Below are 27,413 nucleotides of genomic sequence, written 5' to 3' on the forward strand. Positions count from 1 at the left end.
GAAAGCAAGGTAGTGGGGAGAAATAGGCATGTCAGTTAGCTGACTAAGCATGAAAATATCAGGGGAAAACCAAAATGGACATGGAGATGAACAGTAGAGACAGGGAGATGCCTCTTCTGAGGAAAGGACCTGGAGGAGGGAGAAATACTGTAGCATTAAGAAAGAAACTTGGTAGTCAGAGAAGCACTTCAAATTAATTACTTGTTGTAATACTACGTCATAACATTACAGAGCTGTCATCTGCAGGCAGCCTCTGAACATCTGCTCCCCTGACATGCTTTTCAAAGACATTGCCTTTGCTTCTTGCTGCTTGCTGGTCAAGCAGTTCTACACAGTATCAACAGGGTGAGGCACTTTTGAGAAATGTTCCTATATATAGCAAGCATGATGTGTATCATACTGTTGAATTTCAGGAACATACAGAGAGGTGCCTATGTGATATCTATTTTTTAAATGTAAGCTATGGTCAAAATATGATGAGGAGAGGAGAGGAGAGGAGAGGAGAGGAGAGGAGAGGAGAGGAGAGGAGAGGAGAGGAGAGGAGAGGAGAGGAGAGGAGAGGAGAGGAGAGGAGAGGAGAGGAGAGGAGAGGAGAGGAGAGGAGAGGAGAGGAGAGGAGAGGAGAGGAGAGGAGAGGAGAGGAGAGGAGAGGAGAGGGAAAAAAAAAAAAGACTATAAATGTATTTATATTCCTAAAAGGAAAAGAAAAAAATACAGACTTCCAAAGCAGCCTATCACACAGTACTATTTTGCCAAGAATAATACAGAACATACACACTGCTCTGAATAAAATTTATTTGAAGCTACTTTTTCTATAAGCTTGCTCTGCATTTCTGATGTTAGCTTTCAGACCACTGAAATACTTTCAAGAAGTTGTTTTCTTCCCCTCAAAGCTGTCCTTTGCAATCTGAGAATACTCCAAAAGTAAATCAACAATAGGAACTATTTCATGCTGATAAGAGTTTTTGAGAAAGATGTCCTTTCACAGAAGCATGTTCTACTCACAGGGCACAAGCAAGCTTGTAACAATTTACGTCTCTGAATAAAAAATACACTGATTCTATTCAAAGCCAGAAGGGCTACTCCTGGGCTAACTTACTTTTTGTATCTCTAAAAATCATCTTGTTTTCGGAGACTGCTATATAATGCAAATTATATATGTGTATGCGTGTGTATGCATTTGAATTAGTAATAGTGTTATCAAGCTGAACATGCTCCTCCACCGAGCCAGCAATTCACACAAACAGCCATGAACAGACAACTTGGTTTTAAGTAATTTGGGCTAGGTTGGAACTTGGTGCACACAAGGCAGCCGGCCAGCCCTGCAAGGCCAGCCCCAGGTCCATTCAAAACGCCCTTTCTTCACTTCAACAATGTAATTAAAGTATTAGAAGCACAGAATGCTTCATTATTATTATTTTTTTCTCCCGTATTTTCTTCCAAAACCCTTTTACTTGCTCTGCTGTAAGGTATTTCAGAGGTCCCATAATGTGATGTAAAGTGTTTTATAGTGTCTTGGTTTCTTTGCTACTGGAAAATGGAAGATGTATTCATGCTAACAGGGCGTACAGGAACTTAAACCTGAAAAACACAGCAAACGTCTGAAAGAGAGGGTGAAGAACCAGGAAGGAGAGGACATATCTTCCTCCCCGCGCTCCGTAACAGCGATTTGCCCAGCCTGAGTGCAGCCAGTATTGCACTCCTCGACCAGGACGGACACCTGCAAGAGCCGGGAGACGGGGTGAGATGGGGCTGCGAAGGCAGGAGGCGGCCGGGCGGCTAAGAGCGGAGCCGAGAGGGAACGGGAGCGGTGGGAGGGTCGGAGCAGGCGGAGCGAAGGAGGGGCCAGGCCGTGCCGGGAGCTGCCGGAGGGAGTCGCCGGTGCCCGAGAGCCGAGCGCCGAAGGGGCGAGAAGGCGGCTGCCTGCCGGGGGCAGCGGGGGAAGCGGGAGGGGCGAACCCGGGCGCCTCTCAGCAGTACGGGCGGCGGCGGGACGGGGAGCGTCCAGGGGAGCGCGGCGAGGAGCAGGGCGGGCAGCGGGGGACGAGGCGCCGTCCCCGCCCGCCCTCTCGCTGCCCCTCGGAAGACGGCTGACGCTCAGATCGCTCTCCCCTCCGCAGGACCGTCCGGGCGGCGATCGGCGCACGGTCGGGGCTCCTCGGAACGCAGCGCCATGTGAACGGGAGCCCCGTCCGGGCCGCGAGGAGCCGCGCCGGAGGTTTGGCGGCGTCCAGCGCTGCTCCGGGCAGCATGACCGAGGTGAAGAGCAAGGAGACCCGAGCGCCTTCGTCCGCCCGAGACGGGGCGGTCCTGCTGCAGGCTCCCCCCAGCCGCGGGGAAGCGGAGGGCATCGACGTCGCCCTGGACGGGCTGCTCTACCCCAGAAGCAGCGACGAGGAGGAGGAGGAGGAGGAGAACGAGGAGGAGGAGGAGGAGGAAGAACCGCAGCAGCGGGAGGAGGAGGAAGAGGAGGAGGAGGAGGATCGGGACTGCCCCTCGTACCGGCCGGGCGGCGGCTCGCTCTCCAAGGACTGTCTGGACAGCGTCCTGGACACCTTCCTGGCGCCCGCAGCCCATGCCGCGCCCTGGTCCCTATTCGGGCCGGAGGTGCCGGAAGTGCCCGTCGCCCCGATGAGCCGCGGCCCCGAGCAGAAGGCTGTGGACGCCGGCCCGGGGGCTCCCGGTCCCTCGCAGCCGCGACCCGGGGCTCCGCTGTGGCCGGGCGCCGACTCCCTGAACGTCGCCGTGAAAGCGCGTCCGGGACCCGAGGACGCCAGCGAGAACAGAGCGCCGGGGCTGCCCGGCGCCGAGGAGCGCGGCTTCCCGGAGCGGGACGCGGGGCCCGGAGAAGGCGGACTGGCGCCCGCCGCGGCTGCTTCCCCGGCGGCCGTGGAGCCGGGCGCGGGGCAGGACTACCTGCACGTGCCCATCCTGCCGCTCAACTCTGCCTTCCTGGCCTCGCGCACGCGGCAGCTGCTGGACGTGGAGGCGGCGTACGACGGCAGCGCCTTCGGGCCGCGCTCCTCGCCTTCCGTCCCCGCCGCGGACTTGGCGGAGTACGGCTACCCGCCGCCCGACGGCAAGGAGGGCCCCTTCGCTTACGGCGAGTTCCAGAGCGCGCTGAAGATCAAGGAGGAGGGCGTCGGTCTGCCCGCCGCTCCCCCCCCGTTCCTGGGCGCCAAGGCCGCCCCCGCCGACTTCGCGCAGCCCCCGCGGGCCGGGCAGGAGCCCTCGCTGGAGTGCGTCCTCTACAAGGCCGAGCCGCCCCTCCTGCCCGGCGCATACGGGCCGCCCGCGGCCCCCGACAGCCTGCCGTCCACCTCGGCCGCGCCGCCCGGCCTCTACTCGCCGCTGGGCCTCAACGGGCACCACCAGGCGCTGGGCTTCCCCGCGGCCGTGCTGAAGGAGGGCCTGCCCCAGCTGTGCCCGCCCTACCTCGGCTACGTGCGGTAAGGGCGCGGGGCTGAGCTCCGCGGTTCTCCTCGGCGAAGCTGGGCAGTAGCGAGGGGCGAGGCGCGGCCACGGAGGTGCTCCTGTGGGGCGCTGGAAGTCAGACAGGTGCCGAAGCACGGCGGGACGGCGTTTCACCCCTTCGGCTCCGTGTTTAGACGGTCGTTGGGGCTGCGTTTCCCTTTTCTCCTGTGTTTTGATGCGTGCTGGGGTATGCCAGCACTGGTGGGAAGCCAGAGGGGATATTATTTCTTTAATTTTGCAGCTGATGCTCTTGTGGGCGCAGTTACAATCTGAGAAAAGCAGCACTCCTGTTGTGGTTGCTCAGTGCGATGTCTTAAGAAGTCACCAGCCACAAAGAAGGGGGGAACGGCATCAGTGTTGCTGATGTCTGAACTGGCAGGTGGACTGTGTTGGTAAAAACCCAAATATTCTTCAGAATAGGAGTTCTGATTTGAGAAAAAGTAGTCAATTTCACATAAAAAAGTGGAACATTTTGTTTGTGCATGTTGATTTGCTAGAATGAAATGGCTTACTGTATGCCAAGGCATTATGCATTACCTAGAAATACTTGTAAATATGCAGTACTACCATTTGAATGGAAATACCTGGATTTTATCTTACCGATTAGCTAGATTGTTCTTAGTTTGTTTTTCTTGACAAGATGCATAGCAATACTTTTCACTTTTGCCTTTTCACTTTTGGCTTTTCACTTGTCACTTGCCATAACCTGCCCACTGAATTGCCTACTGATCAACAGCAGCAGCTGACCAGGAGGTGACATGCTGGTTATTGAGGATTTTTCTAACAGAGATAAAACTTTGTTATTTCCTATGTGAAGGAAGCTTTGAAATTCAGTTGATTTCTAATTGGTTCCATCTCTGTGCCATGCTGTGTTGAGGAAAAGATGTATCAGTATGACTTTGCTCGGAAGACTTGAGCTGAAGAAGATGGAACATTTTGACAGTTGCCCAAATTGTACCTTTTTATCAAAACTATTTTCAATGACTAGACACTATTACAAATGTGCCTTTTATCCTGGTGTAGAGAAAGCCTTAAGCAGAAAGGCAGTGCTGCTCTTTCTCCTTGATCTTCTATAGAGGAAGTTTTTACTGTAGAACTGATTAATTTGGGTAAGTTGCTAACTGTTGCAAATCTGGATGTTTCATTTCTCTTCTTTTGCTTTTCAAGGCCAGACACAGAAACCAGCCAGAGCTCCCAGTACAGCTTTGAATCGCTACCCCAGAAGATTTGTCTCATCTGTGGTGATGAGGCTTCTGGTTGCCACTACGGAGTACTCACCTGTGGAAGCTGTAAAGTCTTCTTTAAAAGGGCAATGGAAGGTACTATATCATACCATTGTTCCTAATTATGTTAACTAGTCCCTTCTAGGTTCTGCAAATAATGTATCCTTTACTTACTGATAATCTTTGAAAACATGATTACTGTCGTTTTTTTGTTTTGGCAACTCTATTTAAGTATTACAGTGAATACTAAATTATTTAATCATTGATTTCACTGGTATTCTTTTTTTACTTTCCTTATAATATAAATATTAGGAGGTCACGTGGGTTTCTGATGGAAATGTTTTGAGGTTGTTTTCCTTGAATATTTATGAAAAAGCTGTATTAGCAGAATGCTAATCACTGATATAGACATACAGAGAAGGTCAGTACAGTTAGACTATCAAAAAGCTTGGTTTTTACCTAGCTGCTTCATACCTATCATTTTTTAAGTCTTTTTCCAAAGTCTGATCCTACAGTGAACAAATACGTTGTTTTTTTGTTTGTTTGTTTGTTTTGTTTTGTTTAAAGTTTGTTTTGTTTAAGTAAGAATATTAAAAGAATGGACAACAACCTCGCAAAGCTGAACTGTGACAACAGAAACTATAAATTAAGCTTTATAGGGAAGATGCCAAGTGAACATCAGATAGATGAACAAATGGGGTTACCTGACTTATGCATTAGTTGCAATTCTGCAGGGAGTTGTTTAAAACGATGGACTCCTTTATTTTCACTGAAGTGCAGAATATAATAATTAGCATTGGAATAATCTCATTTATAGATCGATCTCTAATTTCATTTACACTTGAAGTACTTCTTCACTTCTTTCTAGTCAGAAATAAAGGTGACAAATTATTCCTCTTTAAAAAGAAAAAGAATATTTTGATTTTAAATACAAATGAAAACAGTGCTTAAAATTCACAGAGCCAAATTAATAAATTCAGTTGAGACTTTTTTCTTACAGAATATCTCCTTTCCCTTCATTTTTTTTGGAGCAGGAATGCTTGATGTACCTTTAAAGAATGTAATGCTCCTCTCCATGTTTCTTTAAGAATTATTTGTGCGAATAAGGTGTTAGAATTTTTGAGTGCAAATTCATCATCTGAGCCTTATTTTTTATATACTTCCCATAAAGTACAGAATGCTACAAGAAATTAAAAAAAAATGTTCAAAATAGATTACTTGTGCTACCTGCTGGATTTGCTGTATTTAGATTTCTCTTTCATACTGTTGCACAGTTGTCAAGTGCATACATGACATGGGACAAAATATAGTACTATTGGGTTAGTCAGAAAATGTGTATTTTCTATTCTAATTAGTTATGTAATCTCACGTATGTTGGCCATTTCAAATCTCATAGCAAGTGCATTTTTTTTCCCCAACAAAACCCACTGTTCATATATAATTCATTTTACTTATCCCTACTCTGTAGGAAGTACAGTATTAAATAAGTACTTCTTTTGGGATGAAATTGACCATCATGTTATCCAGAAAACTCCATTTTCCGAATCTAATCTTTTCGAAATAACTGTTTGAAGCTGTGCAGGTGAATCTAGGAAAGTTTCTATGCTGAGTATGATTTAATTTGATTAGAGCTGACGGATGTCTGTATATTGTGTCAGTGGGCCGGAACTGTATGAGGATAACTAAGGTGAAATTATAGATTTAAATTATTTTAGAATGTTGGCAATAAATTCTTATATGTTTATACGATTTAGCAAAGCTTTTGTTATTTGGGTTCCTGACTTGCTATATGTGCCTATATGCATAAATAAAGTGATGGTCTCGGTATGATAAGTATATTGCGTTCGAAGCAGAATCCCAACCAGTAAACCCAAACTGCAAGGCTTTTAGTGGGAGTGGGGAGGATGCAGAAGAACAGATGTGGAAAAAAGGTAGTGCTGGATGTGGGGAGGAGAAAATGCAGATATGGAATAAAAACACTGGTATTTTAAGAATTGTTTCTCTGCATTCAGGAGTAGTCGTTTTTTGTTGGTTACCTGCAAAGGATTGATTTATGAATCCATTGATTCAATTCTACAAACAAATTGCAAAGGTTTTTAAAAATACTCAAAGATTTCACTTGGTTATCAAGAAAATAATAGAAGTTACTTTTATTTATACTTAGAGAAGAAAACTGAAAACACAAACCTGAATTCAGTAAGTTGATGTGGCAGTAACATTTGTTTTTGAGAGCTGAGGGTGACAGGCAGTTTGAAGTTGCCAAACAAAGAATATTCAGAGTTAAGATTTAAAATGTTTTCAATCAAAGAATATTCAGAGTTAAGATTTAAAATGCTTTAAAGTATACAGAATTACTGTATGTGCAAAATGATTTGCTGTTGGTGGTCAGACATTTTTTAAGTGCTACCAGTATATCAAACTTATGGTCACAAAAAATTGTTATAGAATTGCCAGCCTAGCTTATAGGAAAATGAAGTTTAGGAAGTGAGCTCTTCCTTATTTTTCTCTAAACTGACAAATGGTCTTTAATATCTTACATAGGTATCTCCACATAAAACTGTGTAATGCTGTTAATTTTTGCTTTATATTTATAAATGTGTTTGCCTTCTTTTGCCCTTTGACACAGCAACGAGTGGTTGTGTGAACCAGAAGTGTTTGAGGCCAACATAAACACATGACATTGCAGCAGATGAGTTAGGAATTAACTCATTAACTTTCTTTGAATGTCTGGGACCCTACAGCAACAGGTTATATGGCAGATTTGTCTAGTTTAAGTATGTGCTTCAAGTTCAGGGTAAGAGCACTGTACGAGTAGCAGTGTTAGGGAGCGTGTTCAACCACAGCAGCAGCAACTAATGCTTGGCTGGTGAGATATGGACTTTTCTCTGAGACCTAAATTTGCCAAATTCTGCTGGATAAAAAGTAGTTTCCATCAGAGTTTTCACTGTCTCTGCATATTGGTAGAGGAGGGTGCTGAATTAAGGATGAACTATGTCTATGCTGTGAAGACTGACTGTTGTTTTGAGCAGCCTTTCTGATAAGGTTTATCTGACTTGTGCTGTGTACAAGCAGTTTATGATGGAAGTGTGATTCACTACATACGTACTGAAATACTGTGCATAAGGAATATTGCTACAATTGTGCTTTTCCGTAGCTTAAAAAACAGCACAGCACGCCAAACATTGATTAAAACAACCCAGCCACTGATAGAAAACCCTCTTTGGAAGGGCAGTGAAGTGCTGTGCTGTGCTGTACTGTACAGACCCTTTCATCTATGAAATTAAGGTATCAACTATAAAAAGTTCTCATTCTCCTAATTCTTCGGATTTTTCCATTTTTTAATCTCACTTTCCAGGGTCTGGGGATTGAAATTTGGTGCAGTGTGTACTGTATACCTGACAGCTGTGAACACTGCATGAAGCAGAGAAGGCATGCATACTGCGTGTTGAGAAATACGGATGTTTTTCAATTAATTTATTTTGTATTATTAAACATTTTTATTTTGCATGTGACCAAAGTATGGTAACGTACAGTAAATTTATTTTCAAACTCAAACATTTGAAATAACCTCCATGTAGGTCCTGAAAATCAACTGGAAAATCTCACTTGTGAGAGCAAGGAATTTGCCTTATGAAAAGGGAAATAAGATCTGTGCTGATACATGACTGTATCTTCATCGTATGCAAATATACATTGCTCAGTTGTTTGGCAGACAGTAATTTGCTGGTTTGCATACAACACAATGATGGTGTGTGCTAGGATTGTTTGTGCTGGTGCTAAGTGATGCTGGGCTGCTTGCTGTTTTCATTATGCCTTTATACTGCTTTCCTGATAGGGACAGCTTAGAATGCCATCAGCTGCAGAAATGTCAATTAGCCAAATTTTGGGCTTAACTTCACATGGCGTGTTTAGAAGCAGTATTGAATATTGCATCTTTTCAGGTGGAACGGAAGTTCTTTCAGACTGTGTAAAACCACTTTCTGTACGGAGCACCAGCACCTGACTGCTCTGTACTACTGAGATTGCTTTGTTCTAACTTTAGATCTGCACAATAGGAATAACCTGAGTTGCTCATCTGAAGTTCATTTTATAGTGAATGGAGAGAAGTGGGAACTTCTAGGAAGTAATTCACTGACTTATTTCAGATATCTACTCAGGATGAAATGACAGTACTCTAATGCTAACTGCTCTCTGTACTGAGCATAAAGGCAGTGTCAGGTGATGATGTGAGCAGTCTGCTCTTGGTGTTATGAATCCCACCCACACCACAAAGGTAGATAATACCTTTTTAGGCTACATAATAGATGTAACAGCTATTTTAAATAACCATCGGGCATTGTGATCTCGTGGCTGGCAGCCCTGCCCAGGGCAGGGAGATTGGAACTTGATGATCTTTAAGGTCCCTTCCAACCTGAGCCTTTCTGTGATTCTATTTCTAGTCAAACTGCTGGTCACTAAACAAGCATCTAAGTTTGGCAGTGTCCATCTCCTCATTCTATATATCTGTTCCGCAAAATGATTACTGGTAAGGAGTGGTTCTTCAGAGGCTATCAATTGGAAGACTTAATGAAGTATCCTTTGTATGGTAGTCTGCCATTGTGCACAGCGATACGTGGTTGCACTTCAGAGGTTTCTTTCTTATAACTGGTTGCAACTCCTGTGTTCTGACAAGTGGCTGTTGCTTAATAACCTTTAACTTTTGAGTGCGCTTCAGCAACCTGGAATCTGCTGCGGTTAAAATATAGGAGTTACATGCTACACTGAGACGCAGGAGAGTATTACCCTATTATACTCAAACAATTACATAATCTTCCATTATCTGCAGAGACAATGTTTTATGTGAGAATTGCTGCACCAAGCTGAAGCCATTTATGGTGTGGACATCCATATTTGGGTTAATCACTGTAGGCATCCTTTGAAGAGATGCTATTAAAAAACACAAATTTAGACATTCACTCAAGGATAAAATAAATTCTGAAGCATCTGCTTTTCCTCTAATGCCCAAGAATGGAGTGTGTGTTACTTCTTCTGCTGGGTGTCGACACTTGAGAATCCAGTTAGTCAAATGAAGTCCTTCTTCAAGATTTTCAAGCAGTTTGTTGTCCTTCGGATATTTTGATCTAGGGGCAGCAGTATCTGTTCATTTATTTACTATTTTTTTTTAAACACATTTCTACTTTCTTCTACCAATATTTCTGTTTTTCTGCTTTTATTACTCTTAGAGTGAGTGACCTTATCCCCCAGGTTCAATTGTAGGACAAGCCAAAGAATAAGAGGAAAATATATATTGAAGACTTCAAAATGATATGCTGTAATATTTTCACTGATATCTGAATGTTGGGATGACTAAAATGCAAACATGTAGGTTGCTCTGAAAGTAATGCCTCCTATTTATTTCCATGGAAACTACAACAGATACAAAGAGCATGATAATACTACTAGTTAGAAAAAATTCTCAGCTACAAAATACTGTTTTGCAACATAGTCACAACCATTAGCTATGCATATTTGCTTGCTATGAACAAAAGTCTACATACTGTGCTTGTAAATGTCTGCAGCAGTGGAGCTGTGACCACTGCTGAAACACACCACCCAACACCTCACTGTGCTCACATCCACTGTTTGGTCTCCATAAACAATGTCAATGGGTGCCATTTTTTCACATGGCACAATTCATTTCCATACATTTTCTTAGAATTATAGAATCATAGAATGGCCTGGGTTGAAAAGGGCCACAATGATCATCTAGTTTCAACCCCCCTACCATAGGCAGGGTCGCCAGCCACTAGACCAAACTGCCCAGAGCCACAACCAGCCTGGCCTTGAATGCCTCCAGGGATGGGGCATCCACAACCTCCTTGGGCAACCTGTTCCAGTGTGTCACCACCCTCTGGGTGAAAAACTTCCTCCTAATATCTCACCTAAACTTCCCCTATCTCATTTTACAACCATTCCCCTTTGTCCTATCACTATCCACCCTCATAAACAGCTGTTCCCCCCCTCACGTTTATATGCTCCCTTCAAGTACTGGGAGACCCCAATGAGGTCTCCCGGAGCCTTCTCTTCTCCAAGCTAAACGAGCCCAATCCCCTCAACCTTTCCTCATAGGAGAGGTGCTCCAGCCCTCTGATCATCTTAGTGGCCCTCCTCTGGACCCGTTCCAGGAGCTCTGCGTCTTTCTTGTACTGGGAGCCCCAGGCCTGGACGCAGTACTGCAGATGGAGCCTCACAAGAGCTGAGTAGAGGGGCACAATCACCTCCCTCTCCCTGTTGGCCACCCCTTTTTTAATGCAGCCCAGAACAATGTAGGTCTTCCAGGCTGCAAGCGCACACTGCTGGCTCATGTTCAGCTTCTCGTCTACCAGGTCATTCTCCACAGGGCTGCTCTCAAGGAGATCTTCTCCCAGTCTGTATAAATACCTGGGATTGCCCTGGCTCAAGTGCAGCACCCTGCACTTGGCCTTACTGAATCTCATTATGTTTTCATGGGCCCACTTCTCCAGTCTGCCCAGCTCCCTCTGGATGGCTTCCCTTCCTTCCAATGTATTGACTGCACCACTCAGCTTGGTGTCATCCGCAAACTTGCTGAGGGTGCACTTGATGCCATTATCTATGCCACTGATGACGATGATGCTCTTCTTCATATGCACTTCTGTGTCAGACACCATTTTGCCACACCACCCCTCTGCTGCTGTTTATCACCCAGCAACAAAATGTAATGGAATATTGGCAGGAATGTTCAACCTCTACTGCCATACACCATCATCTGCCTCACAGGCCATGATTCAACAGTTCCCATACACCATGGAACAACTGTGACACGTTGCCATAAAACAAACTGGAGATGCTGACTTGTAGAAGCCAGCATGATTTTCTGAAAGATCCTGGCTATGCAGAATTTTTACTGCTATCAGTTTTTCTACTTAGGCAGAAAGTCTTTATGTCTTTCAGGATGTTACCTGAAAAAAAGCAGCTAAAATCAATGTGAAAGAGTAATCCTGATTTTGCAGTTATGTAATGGTTAATATAATGAACATTTTTTTTCTTCTTTTTTTTTTTTGTCCTGTTGTCAATGGTGGAATAGATGCGTAAATTAAAAATATTTTAAAAATGGTTATAACTTCTAACTATCTAAAAGTGAATGAAAATGGGGTAGCTAAACTTAATTGATCTGTTTTGGAGATAAAAACAATATGTGTGTTGCTGTCCAGAGAAGTAATTTTGGAAGGAAGAAGACAATGGCATTGCAGTGTTGGCAGCAGAAGGCAGGGAGATTTTCAGATCAGGATAAAGCAGAAGGAAAGCAAAGGTCAGTCAAGGATGGTGCAGATACTAGAGGTGTTTCATTCAAGAGAAGAAAAACAAGGGTAGTTTTGAAAATGCAGCTTCCCTTTTAAAGAAACATGTTTTGTTAACTTAGCAAACAAAATTTGACAGATGCTTAAACAACAGACAACGGACTGGACATATATTTTTGTTTGTTGATCTGTCAATCTGCTCAGCAAAGTAAGGTATAATATAAGATACATTCAGTTTGACTTAGGAATGAACATTTTATGGTTTTGCTTTCTTTTTGAAACAAAATATTTTAATTCAGCCTGTTTTTTCATCACATGTAGTTAAGGCAGAGCAGTGAAGGATTAGCATCACAAAGGAATTGCTGATACCTGCTATGCTCGCAAACCCCATCACTGAGTGCATGGAAGAGGTAAGGCAGTTACACAGAATGTAGGAGCTGTGTCCATCATCTCTGGTCCCTTGAGGAAGTCAAACACACCTTTCTGTCCTTGCAACACTGACTTCTAGGCTGTTGGATTACTTGGACTGCAATCACTCTTCACTATTTTCACTTTTAACTATGTTGATGCAAGGAGAAGAAGAGTTTCCAGGATGGAACATACTCCCAAGTTACTCTTCTATCTGATCTTTGCCCTCTTTGATCCACTGAATAATAAGTCCTTTGCTGTGAAGCAGATATACTTCAATAGCAAGTCTTTAATATTACTTTATAGACTTTATAGAATAGCTGATTATTTGTGTGAGTGCATCTGTGCTGAACTGCAGCCAGCCTACACAGAAGCTGTGCACTTGTTTGCAAACTCTCATTTCTTCCTGTCTGCAAAAAAAAGTGCTTTGTAGACCTTTAGTCCAGACACCTGCTTAAGATTTGGGAAAAGTGAATTTTGATTCTGACAGTCAAAGAGAGGAATTTAATGGAAGTCCCCCACTAAGCACTGAGCTTTTTATAAACAGATTATACTTGGTAAGGTCAGTGAGAGATGTGGTTTGTTCTTAAGTAGTTAGAGACTAAGTCTCACTTCAGTCTCATCTTGTAGAGAAAATGTTAGTGCAGTGGAGAAGTTGGTACTAAATAATGGCTAAGTATTAATTGAGGTGTGTGAAATCTTGAAGATTGCAGTGGTGTGCATGAAGGGCATATTCTCAATATGACAAACTCTGTAGAATAGATGCCCAGTTCTCTGAGATGTGTGCTCATAAACACACACAGTGAGAGGCAAGCTCAGCACACATTTGCTGTTTTGCACATGAGAATAGTGGAAAAATGGTGGTTTCAGATGACATCAAAGTCAAACTAGTTGTACTTCCTATTTCTGAAGAGGAACAAGCCTGCACTATTTGCCTGGTGATGGGAAACACTGATAGAGTCAGCTCAAATCCAGAGTAATCCTTGTCTGGTACATTAGCTTTGCTTTCAGGAGTTAAAGGTATACACAAAACCTTCATCTGGACCACTGTTTTTAGTACACATAGGTGCAACTGTTTTCCATATTGTTTTGAAACCATTTTTGTGGTCCATGGGAAACACTGATGGTGGGTTAGTGAACAAATAATTCCTTTGATTTTTAAACCTACTTTCTTATTTTTTTTTTTAAATAGTTCTTATGATATGGAGAATACTTTAAGAGGTAAGGAGCATATTGAGCAGAATCTGGCTCTCAGAAAGGCAGAAGTTAATGCTGGGAAGTGTTCGGCAATGAAATAATTCACAAAGAGATATGGTAGCCATTTACTGTTTTAAAATATTAGATATTTTAGATATATCTGTTTTTTTTTATTTCTTAAACACTGTGATGTGTGTTGTGAACAGTGGTTGTTCAGTGATGGTTATGGGCTGATTCTGTAAGATGGTGTTGCTTGGTAAGAGTGGTACATGGAGACAAAATCAGCTATGGGAGAGAAGATTTGAGAAAATGTTTTTGTTTGTAGGCAGTAGGAAATGAGAGTTCTCAAACAACTGTTGCTTCTGTGCAGACTGGCAGCAGCTCAGCACAGATGTACTCACACAAATAACTGGCTGCCTACATGTGTTTCTCCCAGTGCAGATACATTTTCCATATTTTGCATATCTGCAAAATTTCAGCAACTCCAGTAGTTCACTCAAATGATTTTAAGTGACTTAAGGTATGTCAGTCAGCTTAGTTAATATTGATGCAGAATTTCTCTGTGTTACTCGTGCAGATTTACAGTTATAGTTCCCTGTTTGCATTAGAACTTCCATCTTCACTCACATAAATGAATATAGATGGGGGTTAAGAAGAGTGCTATCCTATGACAGTCTGGAGTGTATGAGTAACAGATGAAATCTCCATGTTTTCTTCACATCTGAGTTACAAGCTGAAGCTTTGAGAGGTTGAGAGAAAACTATAATGTGCACTTTTAAGGATAGGAGAAAAATAAATGTGTTTTGGAAGATTAACACTGGGAGAAAACTTCCTAGGAAGAGGTGGTTGCCAGGAGATATTTAGGTTCATATTTTAGTAAGAGACATGAATTTAAATCTTTACTTTCTGAACTGGGCTCTAGTGATTACACTGCTGTTTTGGTCTTTGTGTTTTCCTTTCCCAGTTAAAATGACATAAAATATACTGAGTGACAAGCTGCCAGTTGAGCAGGAATTTTGTCTTGACTGCGTTCTTTGGATATTTCATCAGTACATGTGTTTAATATTACTGCAATGCCCATATATTAAAGTGAATCAATTAATATATAGGTGATCCTGAAGACCATAATTTGGCATTTAATCAAATATCTTCGTGTTTTCCATTTCCTACACAATCAGTCCTTCAGATGGTTGCCTGTACTTGAATAGTAATATCGAGTAATAAAAATAGAATCCAGCTCTGGACAACAGAAAAACAGATACAGTTTCAAATGTGATCATTTATTCAGATTATTCTATCTGTATGAGATCCAACCAGATGACTGAGATAACTAAAAAAGCTCTAACAGGTGAAACTGTACGAAATACTAAATGAACATTATTTGTATTCCAAATCAGAATCAGTGGAATGCACACAAAGATGGGAGGTGCTGAGCGAGAGGTTGGGTAGCGGTGGGCAGAATGGAAAATCATGTGAAGTATAATTCAAACTTGGGATGTGGTTGTGGCTTCTTTACAGCCTGAAATAAGGAAGTGGTTGACAAGTGTTAAAAGTCATGATTTTATCTCCATAAAGGGGGTTTAGCGGGCAGGGTGTTGGCTTTTTCCTTTTTTCCTTTTTTTTTTCTTTTTTTTTTTTTTTTTTTTTCTTTTTTTGATTCTGGTTTCTTCTTAGTGGGAGAAACAAACGAGGTAAACATATAATAAATACTGTGTCATTGGTCTTTAGTAAATTGCAAATATAATGTATTAAAAGGGAATGAAATAGTACTTTTTGAACATCAAAGCAAATCCTTATTTCATGGTATGCACTGGACAGAGTGTTCCCTACAACACAGAAATACTCAAGAGCAGTTTTCATAATTATCATTCATTTACAGTTTGCTCTGCAGAATTGAAAAAAAAAATGTTGTGTTTTGTAGTTATCATAAGCAGTTGGTGAGTTGTTATGTAGTGTTAAAGTAGTTCCTGCATTTTCAGTTGAAGATGAAGTTGGATCTGTTGATAAACCCTACATTATGACGAGGTTTATAAGGGCTGTAGTGAAGATTAAATGTGTGTAACAATGAATATTAAGTTTTTCAATGTCTCACACTCTTTAGCAGCATCAAATTTAAATGTGCATGAGTATAAATCATGCTATTAACTTCCGTTGCCATTGCTGCTTCCACCTGTGGTTTTTTTGCCTCTTTTAGCAGTGAGAGCACACCCTTGGGATGCTGAGGATGCACATCACTTACTGCTATCAAGAGCATATTCTACATAGGGACTTCATTTTAGAACATGTGAACACTTCGAGTGTTTGAAGAGCAGTGTTTCATGATAGTACAGTAGCTTTGGTAGATCAGCATTTTTTTGTCAGTATAGGAAGAAAAGTAAAACTCAAATGCCTATGTCATTGTGAGCTGCTCGTGAGCATTTACTGGAAATATATAATCTATTTTTGGTCTTGGATGTGGGCTACATGGATTCAGACCATGCATAAATTCAAAAAGTTTCCAAACAAGGATGTCCAGAAGAGATGCTTTTCAGAGAACAGAAGCCAAACAAAACTACAAAACACCCACAAATATAACTTAGACCTTATGCTTAAGCATTCATTTGGAAATTAACTGTTCATTAAAGCATCAGAATGCAATAATGCAGGGATAATCTCATGCTTCATAGATTTTATGTTAAGTAACAGAGGCTTAAAGCTGTTGTTGCTTTTCAGAAGACTGAGTGGTTTTGTAGCTAATGAAGGCGAAGTAAGATGAGGGAAAGGCTGCGAATAAATCTTGAGGAAGATGTGTTCAAAATAAGTGTTTTGTTCATGGTCTGCTGCCAAAAGCAAGACAGATTTGTATACATTTAGTTAATTTTGGTAGTGTTTCCTTTGAGAAGAAATCTAGGATTAGGAGTAATGGGAGAAATTACAGGAGAATGTCTTGTGATTTAAAGCATTAATAAATACATTTAAAATGCCAGGCAGCTTTTATTTACCTGTTGTTTTCTAAAGCAAAAGAAACTGTTATAAAAATGAATTTCAAGCAATTACATTTCTTTCATTAAAACCAGACAAGTTGTTCTTAAAAGTCAGGCAAGGTAAGGAGGAAATTAATTGTCGTGAAGATGTTGCCACAGAAGCAAACTCATTCTGTTTCACGTGGTTTAGCACCATGTCTTTTCTTCTTGTTAGAACAGAGTTGTGTTCATCTCCTGATTTTTCATCTGAGGAATTCATTTTCTTTCTGTCTCTCTCCTATTTAGAAAACTTATTGGTGAACAGTTTCTTACTTTACTGTGTACAGATAAAGGATGGAACAGGGTAATAAGGAAAACAGTAACAGCAGCTGAGCAGAATAATCACCTCAGATTTATTTGCTACTGGGGACATCAGATGGCTGACTGAGAGTAGTACCCATCTAGAAATAAGTACAAATCTAAGAGTTGTGCTGTTGTTGTCTTTTATATTTGGAGGTCCATTCTACAGTATGCCACAGAGAAGCATCCCTGATGTTGGTACTTCCTGTAGTTTATCTGTATCTTTTTGATCCATTTTATTACTCCTGAAGGAAATATCTTTTATGTTTCCATGTCAGAAACAGAAAATACGGAAATGAATAGAGGGTGATGTGCAAAAACAGGAAGGATTTTAAAGTTAAGCCTTGCAGGATAAATTCTTAATGTGAAGATTTGGTTTGATTTCTTACTACAGCTTTTTGATTTCTTATTACAGCTTTGTTTACCCGTGCAAAACCAAAATGAATCATAGAGGTCATCAGTATTGTACAAAAGCATAAAAATATACTTTTTAATTCTCTGCAAGGGAAATTTGAAAATATTGGAAGCTTGTTGTGAGAAAAAATGTTAGTGTATCAGCTGGATTTCATGGTTTGCTAATAAAATGACTGTTCTGTTGGAAGCTGATTTCATTTAAAACATTCCATTTTGACACACAAACGACAGCCTCTTCCTAACTAAGTGCCTCAGAACAGAGCAATAAAAGAGATGCCATTCCTGAAAGGTGAACTAAACCAAAAATTTACAGCCTTCTTCTCTTTGCTCTTACTGGCTCTGTTCAACTGGTATGTCAGCAGGTCTTGTGCAGACGAGATTCTCCAGCAGAGATAATTTACTCTGCTTTTTTTTAGTATTGTGTAATGCTCAAATTCTTTCTTCAATCTGTAGGAAATTTCCTATCAATCCAAGAAAATTTAATTACCGTAAGGAACAATAATGTAAAACAAAAACAAAAACAACAACAAAAGAAGTCTGACAGATACAAATCTGTCATCTTTATTGATTTGCATGAGAAATATTGCTAGTTTCCTATTTTAAGTGGTTTGTACTGTCTGCTAATTATTTGGGGTTTATGTAGATGGGAATGCCAAAGGAATAATTATAATAAACCAAAGGAATTGGTTATTATAATAAACCAAAGGAATTATTATATTTAGATAGTTTCAGGTGGTTATTTAAAAGCTAATGTAAAATGAAAGGGTCCTTTGATGGGTCAGGTCACCTTTTTTTTTTTTTTTAACTCTGTTAGTTTGGAATGTTTTTACACAGAAATAATTGTGTCATGTTAAAAAACATTGTATTAATCTTGCTTTTCTCTGTCTTATAGGGCAGCACAACTATTTATGTGCTGGAAGAAATGACTGCATAGTTGATAAAATTCGTAGGAAGAACTGTCCAGCGTGTCGCTTGAGGAAGTGCTGTCAAGCTGGAATGGTCCTGGGAGGTGAGCTGCTTTCCACACCTCACTTGGAGAAATAGGCAGTCAAGAAACTTCATTTTCTTGGGTATAATCTCACTTTGATACTGTAAAGGAAAGAACCACATTACAATGGTATTTTTGGAAGGGTTACCTGATGTTTAAAACAATTTTAATTCTTTTCTTTCTTTAATGAAAGTCTGGAAATGCTGAAGCAAAAATACCTTTCTGTATGAACCAGTGATATATCGTCACACACATTTTCTTGAAACAGGAGGAATTATATAAGCATCAATATTTTTGGTGTTTATTTATTAGCAGTCCTGAATCAGAAAGTTCGATAAAGAAGCAAATTGAGATCAACACAAAATCAGAAATCAGTACTCTCTCTGCTTTTCTGCTGTGCTCTCCATCATTGATTTGTATAGAATTCAACACTTTTTTATCCTTTTTCACCAAAGGGCTTAAGCAGTGATTGCAGCGACACTATGGACTTGTGCATACTAGGTGCTGGGAATTCCTGTCTTCATAGTCTTACTGTAACAGATTTGTTTTTTAACATAACATTAATCTACACTGAGTCTTCTGCCTTCAAAAGTACAGGGAGTAAATGATATATGATCATACAGTTACTTGACAAGTTTTGCTATGCTAATATGCAGGAATGCAGGAATTATATGTATTTTTCCTCTTTTTTTTTTCTTACATGAGAAGCTGTATGATATTTTACACCAGCACAAGGCTTAAAGAAATATATGGCTGAAGGTGATACAAAGATGATAGAAAGCAAGGAGGAATATATTTTCAAATGGAATTAGTAAAAAAAAAAAGAAAAAAAGGAATAGGCAAAAAAGATATTTTTCTGTTTTAGTGAATCAAACGTTTCTCTTTCTATATTTCTGTATTGTTTTTGCCCTTGGAAGAAGAACTGGCATTATATACAGTTGGTAATTTCATTATTTTGTTGTGTGTGTGTCCATTCATAAATTAAAATGAGTATGTATTTTTCAGGCTGGCAGTTTGATTGCACAGCTGTATGCTTTCAGCTTCTGTAATATCCTTTGGCTGCTCCAGCACTTTGCACACATGGCCATTGTGTCATTCTTACATTTTACGCTTTTATCAGTGATGTAAATCAGTAGTTCCCCATCATAGGCCAGCTGTTGCTGCCTCTCTCTCTTCAGCCTTCTTAAGAGACAGTGCTGCAGCTGCAGGGAGCAGTCCATGTGATGTGAGGAGGGAGAGGCAGTGCTGCAGGGTGGGCTCTGTTCTGTGTCATGCCCCTGAGCTTCTATGAGTCCTGTTCTCCAAGCTGTGTCCCTCACACCTCACAACATTGGAGATATAGAGAATAATGACAGCCATCAGCCTTCCCCCCCTTGCTGCACATTGTTTGGCCTCCTCTTGGTGAAAAGAACAGTGCTGCCAAGCACAGTGCTGCCGAGCATTTTGCTGGCACTAGACTGGAGAAGGAGGACAAAATGAGAACATGTGGTGGACAGCAGCTGGACAGTAGCTCAGCATCTCAGTGCCACTCACTCATTTCCCTTTCTGAGAAGGGCAGGTGAAGAAAATTCGATTGGAAAAAAAAAAAAGAAAAAAAAGAAAAACTCTTAGGTTGAGATAAGGACAGGGAGATTGCTCACCAGTGACTGGCACGGACAAAACCGTCAGCATAGGGAGACTAATTTAATTTCTTGTTTATCACTAACAGACCAGGGCAGTGAGAATTAAAAGCAAACTACAGTCACCTTCCTACCCTCTCCTACTTCTTCCTCCTGAGCAGTGAAGGGGATTTAGGAATGGGGGCTGCAATCAGCCCATCTTCATCTCTGCCACTCCTCCATGGTCACTCTCTGCCCCTGCTCCACATGGCTTCCTCCCAAACCTATCCTGTGTTGATTTCCCACAGGCCACAGCTCTTCCAGCACTGCTCCAACACAGCTCCATCACACAGGGCCCACTCTTCAGGCGCTGCTCCAGCACAGCCCCACAGGAGGCAGCTCCCCCAGCCCTCCTGCCCTAATGGGGGCTCCTCTCCGTGGGCTGCAGCTCTGTTCCAGGCTGGTCCTGCAGGGATATCCATGGGCTGTGCCTCCTTCATTCCTCATGCACTGCTGCAAAGTGAGCTCCTCCATGGCTGCACATGGAGGTGTGCTCCATGCTGTGCCCGTGGGCTGCAGGGGGGCAGCCTGCTCCTCCAGGGAACTGCTGCTTCACACCTGGAGCACCTCCTGCCCTCCTCCTGTGCTGATCTTGGGGGCTGTAGGGCCACTTCTGTCCCATCTCTCACCCCTCTCTCCCAGCTGCAGTTGCACGACACTGTTTCTGTCCCTTCAATCCACTCTCCCAGAGGCGTACCTAGCATCACTCATGGCTCAGCTCTGCCCAGTGGTGGGTCCCTGTGCTCGCAGAGCCACCCCTACAGTCTTCCCACATCTGAAATTTTTCTACACAGTACTACACATGCCCTTTGGATCCTTCTTAAGGAAAGGTGATATTTTGGAACTGGGGGAGGAATTGTATAAAATCTTGAGTTAGAAGGAACCCGTAAGGATCATCACCAAGCCCAACCTCTGGCTCCACACAGGACCATCTTAGACAAGAATAACCAAATGTTTCTTGAGCTCTGGCAGCTTGGGGCTGTGTCCACTGCCCTGGGCAGCCTGTTGTATACCCAATCTGACCATCCCAGGATGCAACAAACATACATTTTGCTCTGTGTGTAGGTTCCTAAAATGTAAAAGGGTCGGACTATTTTGCTAGCAATACTGGTGAAACAGTATGTCTTCATTAATGTGTTCTCATATGAGAATTTTATATCCTCATATTTGAAAACAAAATCTGATAATAAAGGTGCTCCGAGACACTGTTCCTTACCATCATGTGTTGGGAGAATATAAACTTCCTCATTCTCTTTGAATGACTGCTTTTTCTCCAATCTAGTACTAGAAAGGTGTAAATAGTTTCTTTAGTTGGTGCTAGGTGGCTCTATCTAACCAGTCTGTGGTGGCATTTAGTCCTTTTCTAAACATACCTAACCAATGCTGTCTTTCATTTACTGTGGAGGCTGTTCCAGTCCAGTTCTTGGAGGAGCATGTGATCTCTGCCTACATATTCCTGTCTGCTCCAGTGATGTGGTAGCAAACAGGAGGAAGGGAACAGTGATGCAATGGAATAAAGAAAATATCAAGTGGAGCCAGGACTGTGGCATCTCTATTTTTTTCTCAGCTGGCTCAGATTGACTGTAGTGTGTCAGGTGCTCTTAGTGATGTGAATAGGTCAGGGGAGAGTAGGAAGCTAATTACACAGGTTGAAGTGGAGCAATTAATGCTAAAAAGGGCAGAAAAGACAAATTTAGGCAACAACAACAAAGAAAAACAAGATGAAAACTGGATTGATTTTATATTGCAGATGAGGATTTAAAATCCAAATAATAATAATAAAAAACCCTCTCTATTACTATTGGTCTTGCTACTCTCATATTTCTTACTTTTGCTCTTCTACCATTTTTTGCACTTCATTTGCTGTTTCACACGAGCAGTATTACCTGCACTCATCTTGCATTGTTCATCAGTACAACGTGACTCATATGGGGGTGCTGCTCTGCTTATTTTGATGATTGTCCTCAGAGAGTAGGTGCCCATAAGCAAATTCCCAGTCCATGGAGAAAACTGTATACTCGGATACATCATGAACTATTTTTTGGAATTGTTCAGTACTTCCAATCTTTTCCTGTGTTTACAGCCTGTAAGAATGTTGTGCATTTTGTGATTTCTGTCCTTCAGACAGAACTTCCATAGGTATACTTCTTTTATTTATATGTGATTTCTTAATGCTAGCCTTCAGTAACTGAGCAAGGACCTTCTGTAGTACTTAGTCAAGGTGAGGAAGGCTTTAAGATTTTACAGAACGTTAACTGTAGATTCCAGATACGTGAAATTAATTTCACTGTTGGGAGTGCTCTTATCTTTCACCGAATATTACTGAATGGCAACCATATAGACAGATGAAAAGTATATTACATTGACAGCAGCTCCATTTTCTGCCCCTACTTCACAGCCTTTAAATGAGTCTGCACTGTTTTTGAAAGAAATTCTAGTCAGTGCATTATGTAGTAGTGAGAGAGAGCTCTAGCAACTGTTATTTCTTGTTGTATACAAAGAAAATATTAATGAAAGCATGTGTTTCATAATGCCCAGTTTCCCTTCTCTGGGAATGTTAATTTAAGTTGTGTTGTTTCAGAACTGCACATGTTAATCTATCTCCTTTCTAATCTTCTACCTAACGGGGTAGCAGAAGGCTGTGTTAGATCCTGAAGTAAACAGTCAGCTTTTTTTTCCCTATCAGTGGATTTGTGATTTTCCCAGGCTGACTGTCATTGATTCCTTGTTCTGCTCTACTGCTAAATTATCACCTTATTCATTGTTTCAGTCAGCTTTCAGTCCTCATTGCAATGATTAGATGCAGACAAATCTTAATTAATTTTTCAGGTAATATTTTAGGAGGTAGTGTCAGAGGGCTTATTAAAATCAAGATGTATGACTTCTGCTTTGCTGCTTTGTTCCTCTATTTTGTATACGCCCTCCTAGGGTATACACAGTTTGTTCTGCTACACAAAACATAAGAGCAGAGTGACCTTAAAGTCAGAACCACAGTGTTCTGTCAAGAATAATAAATCGTTGACATTTTTCACCTGATTAGAGTGATTGCAGGGTGTGAGGAAGGACAGTGAGATGTTCAGCTTTCACTGGAGATCGATCCATTTTCATACAAAATTTCCACTATCAGTAATGCTAGACTGGCTGTTTGATACTGTATACCTAGTTAAAAGAATATTAAAAAACAGAATTATGTGTAACAGAGAAAATCACAGTATATTTGATGCTGAGGCGATGTAGGTTTTATTGTTTTTATTACTCTGTCTTCTAAGTACACATACTACCCAAATACTATATCACTTGCTCTTTGTAGTAAATCGGGGAACTGTGAGTACCAGGAAGCTGTTTGAGTGGCTGGCCATCTGATTTAAAACAAATTAGTGAAAATGACAGAAAGAAAAGATGTGCTGTATAAATGTGCACAGAATGGCCTTACACTAAGACAAATAGTTGCCAGAGTGGATTAGTAGTCTTTACACATTATAGGATATAGTAGAGACATTCGTTTATCTTAAAGCAGGAAATTATGTCAATGTTTTTGTAAGCTGCAATTGAAAAACTATGTAATTTTCAAATCTTTGTTGTTCTGCCTATGTCCTTAAGACTTTGCATTCATCTGTGATGGTTTCCTTGCAGTAGGTGGGAAAGTTTACTCTGAGTTACCTATAGGTAACAAGTGAGTTTGGTGTACTGCTAGCTCTTAAGCAGCATAATTAGACATAAACACATACATAATTCTGCAAGCCAGTGCAATATTAATTCTGATCCATTTAATCACTTGGAAATGTGGGTACTTATTAACTACTCACATTTCCACATAGTAAGTGCTCTATTTCTTTCTTTACTTGTTCTCTGAACTGTAAAAGTATCTGAAACCATTATTTCACAAAATACCTGAAATCATTATTTATGAACTACCAAATGCATTGTTCCCGCTCTGCTTTCCTTCATGCCTAAACAATAGTTAGTGGGAAAGTGGGAAATTCCCAGCATGTTTAGGACTATACATGTATTTTTTATGGAAGAAATTGGTCCAAGTGTCTATTCTTTTTCTTTTGGCTTTTTTTGTTTGTTTGTTTGGTTGGTTGGTTTTTTTTTTTTTTTTTTTTTTGTGTTTTGTTTTGTTTTGTCCAGCTGTAAGATAATTTGTAAGTTGGTGTTGGGTTCTTTACTAAGTACTCATTGATCAGGAATATTTGTATCCTTATTGCAAGTGATAAAATAAGCGTAAGATTGGCATGGAACTTGATACAGAGCTAATTGACCTCACAGTTAAGTTAGTGGGAGTACTACCTGTGACTTCATTAGATAATGACTGCTGCTGAAGAGCCCGTCCTTCACATTTATACTGTTAATAACATGTGAAGTGTGACCAGCAGATCGAGGGAGGTGACTGCCCCTCTACACTACTCTCGTGAGACCCCACCTGGAATACTGTGTTCAGTTATGGAGCCCTCAACGTAAGGAGGACATGGAGCTGTTGGAGCGGGTCCAGAGTGGGACCACAAAGATATCAGAGGCTGGAGCACCTCCACAATGACAGGCTGAGAGAGCTGGGGCTCTTCAGCTTGGAGAAAAGAAGGCTCCAGAAGGATCTTAGGAAAAGGAGGCCTACAGGAAAGCTGGGGAGGACATGTAGCAACAGGACAAGGCTGGGTGGGGCTTTGAGGGACGCTGGAACTAGATGACCTTAAAGGTTCCTTCCAACCCAAACCATTCCATGATTCTTTGGTTCTGTGTACTGAAATTTTGTTTAGCATACTCCCTTTGGATATTAAATACTGTTCTAATTTAAATGGAAGTTTTGCACTTTTGTGTACAGCTTTCTATTTTGTTTGTGAAATGTGTAAGTATGTATATTTGTGATGGGAAAACAAAAAGCTTTTGCTTTTTTAAGCAAATTTAAGCTTTTTAGTTGCATTCATCTACTCAGTCCTGTCTGGTTCAAAACCAAGAGGATTGATTCTGACTTCAGCTATGCCAGTGTACATCAAGAGTTATTAAAGTAATGGAATTTTGTCTGTATTAGGTATTTATAAAGAACAAAAGTAATCTTTCCAAGTTTGATGTATTAATCTTTCTTGATGTTATATTATGACATTAATGGAATAATGAATGTTTTTAAAAGGTCAGTGTAAGTCTCTGGAGCATCCATCTTAGATATTCCAAAATGGAGATGTAGGATTTTGATAAATTTTGTCATCTTCTATTTTATGGGAGCATCTGAAGAAAAGGGAATAGATATGTTCCTACATAAATCCATTTTTATTGAAACCTTCTGTTTTTGCATGTAGTTTGGGAGACAGGAACTTTCCAAGGAGGAAGATGATGGATGAGTCTGACACTGCTTGTGTCTCTAGGTTCCTCCAATGCCCTGCTGAGAAGGGATTCATAGCACATGCTGAAATTAAGGTGTGCTCCCTTACTCTAGTATCCTGGAGTCTCTTTGGTGCATGGGTTGCATTCTGACAGTGCAGCAGTACTTTCAACTAAAACAAAAAGAGGGCAGTAACAGAGATCTTTCAGTCACGTCTATTTAGTGTGTGTTATTTCCCCTGTCAAATATTTCACTTATAAATAAAAATACTGTTTTTTCAAAAGATAATATGATATGCATTATTTCAACCAAATGCATACGGAGTGCTACAGTTCTACTCCTCTTTTACTTTTAGCATTATTTGTGTTTTACCTTTTTACAATACAATTTCACAATGGCTCAGTGATATGGTAGTCAGGGATTTTCTTTTCTACCAGTGAAATTTGCTGCTTTTTACAGTATGTAGCACCTCAACAAGTAAAAATATCAAGGTGATTTCTTGTTTGTTTGATATATATATATTTTTTGAACAGAGCATTCTTCTTCCTTATTGTTTTCTTTAAGATTGAAATTTGTGAGTCTCTTAATTTTCTTGAGATAATGACTTACTATATGTTTGCCATCACCCTGCATCTCTCTCATTGTTTGACTGTCACCTATATCAATACAGAATCATAGAATCATAGAATGGCCTGGGTTGAAAGGACCAAGGTGATCATCTAGTTTCAACCCCCCTGCTATGGGCAGGGTCGCCAACCACTAGACCAGGCTGCCCAGAGCCACATCCAGCCTGGTCTTGAATGCCTCCAGGGATGGGGCATACATAGCCTCCTTGGGCAACCTGTTCCAGTGTGTCACCACCCTCTGTGTGAAAAACTTCCTCCTAATATCTAACCTAAACCTCCCCTCAGTTTAAGACCATTCCCCCTTGTCCTGTCACTATCCACCCTTGTAAACATCTGTTCCCCTTCCTGTTTATATGCTCCCTTCAAGTAATTGTAAGGCCACAATGAGGTCTCCCTAGAGCCGTCTCTTCTCCAAGTTAAACAAGCCCAGTTCCCTCAACCTTTCCTCACAGAAGAGGTGCTCCAGCCCTCTCACCATCTTAGTGGCCCTCCTCTGGACCTGGTCCAAGAGCTCCATGTCCTTCCTGTACTGGTGGCCCCAGGCCTGGATGCAGTACTTCAGATGGGTCCTCACAAGAGCTGAGTAGAGGGGGACAATCACCTCCCTCATTCCTGGCCATCCCTTTTTTAATGCAGCCCAGAAATATAACTACCAGCTTCTTTGTTATGACATACATTTTTTAATAAGGAAAACTTGTTTGGCAGCACTGAGGAATTTAATGGTCTAACAGGAAGTTTTATCTTTGATGATCTGTTTAAAGTGAACATGTTCCATGTAGCCGTGGATATGACTTTTCCTTGAAACCTGTAGTTTGTTACTGAGTGTTACTGTCTTCGAGCCCTTGAAGGTTTGGTTTTTGTTGTCCATGTGGTCTACCTCCAGCATGTTGTCCTGAAAGAATTTTGAAGAGTTGCTACCTAGCACTCTATATGTTTACAAAGCCATACCAGGTGTAGTCTCTTTGTGTTTGTTTTCGGAAAGCAGTTCAAGTTTTGCTTTGTTTTGTTTTTCTGATTAGTTTTTTTCCAAACCACTGCATACTAGAAAGTGAAGAGTTTTCTAAGGGTTAGCATGATTTTACAGTATATGTTGACCTTTCAGTCATCCCTGGATTCTGTTTTTATTCTTGTGAACAAGAGGAAAATATTACATTGGAGATTACCAAAATAGAATTTATCTACGAGACTGAAATGCCTTCCTGGAATTGAAGGAAAGTAATTTTTGTGTGTGATAATTACTTACTTGCATGTCTTTTTCTGAATATTAGTGAGAAAGAAGAAACCATGTCCTTAATTAACACTGAATAGCAACTGAACTGTAGAGCCAGCTGGCTGGGCTGTCAGATGGAACAGTGGGAACTGAACCAGAAAAAGCTTTATGAGGTTACAGTAACCTAGAATTCATGCAATAATTTTAGTGGGTGGGTTCCATTCATCTCACAGTGCAGGGTGGAGGTTTTGGAGGGATAAACTCTTAAGAATTTTCCATGATTATTTCTTAATTATATAAA

The 27,413-nt window shown here is 41.1% G+C and overlaps 1 protein-coding gene and 1 long non-coding RNA gene across 2 annotated transcripts in view; one reads left to right on the forward strand and one right to left on the reverse strand.

Annotated features, from left to right (window-relative positions):
- Positions 1–1,880: 1,880 nt before the first annotated feature.
- PGR (progesterone receptor) overlaps positions 1,881–27,413 on the forward strand; it is a 37,986-nt gene continuing 12,453 nt past the window's right edge. Inside the window, exons 1-3 of the mRNA NM_205262.2 lie at positions 1,881–3,449; positions 4,642–4,793; positions 18,209–18,325. Coding sequence (NP_990593.1) covers positions 2,251–3,449; positions 4,642–4,793; positions 18,209–18,325 — 1,468 coding nt within the window. The 5' untranslated portion in view covers positions 1,881–2,250. The remainder of the gene's footprint in view (positions 3,450–4,641; positions 4,794–18,208; positions 18,326–27,413) is intronic.
- On the reverse strand, positions 18,162–27,286 carry LOC121107270. Its single transcript, XR_005841010.1, has 3 exons — positions 27,146–27,286; positions 22,995–23,121; positions 18,162–18,405 (listed from the first exon to the last, which is right to left on the reverse strand). It is a non-coding gene; the product is annotated as an uncharacterized LOC121107270 (long non-coding RNA).

The sequence above is a fragment of the Gallus gallus genome, chromosome 1, assembly GCF_016699485.2.
Source record: "Gallus gallus isolate bGalGal1 chromosome 1, bGalGal1.mat.broiler.GRCg7b, whole genome shotgun sequence".
NCBI lineage: Eukaryota > Metazoa > Chordata > Aves > Galliformes > Phasianidae > Gallus > Gallus gallus.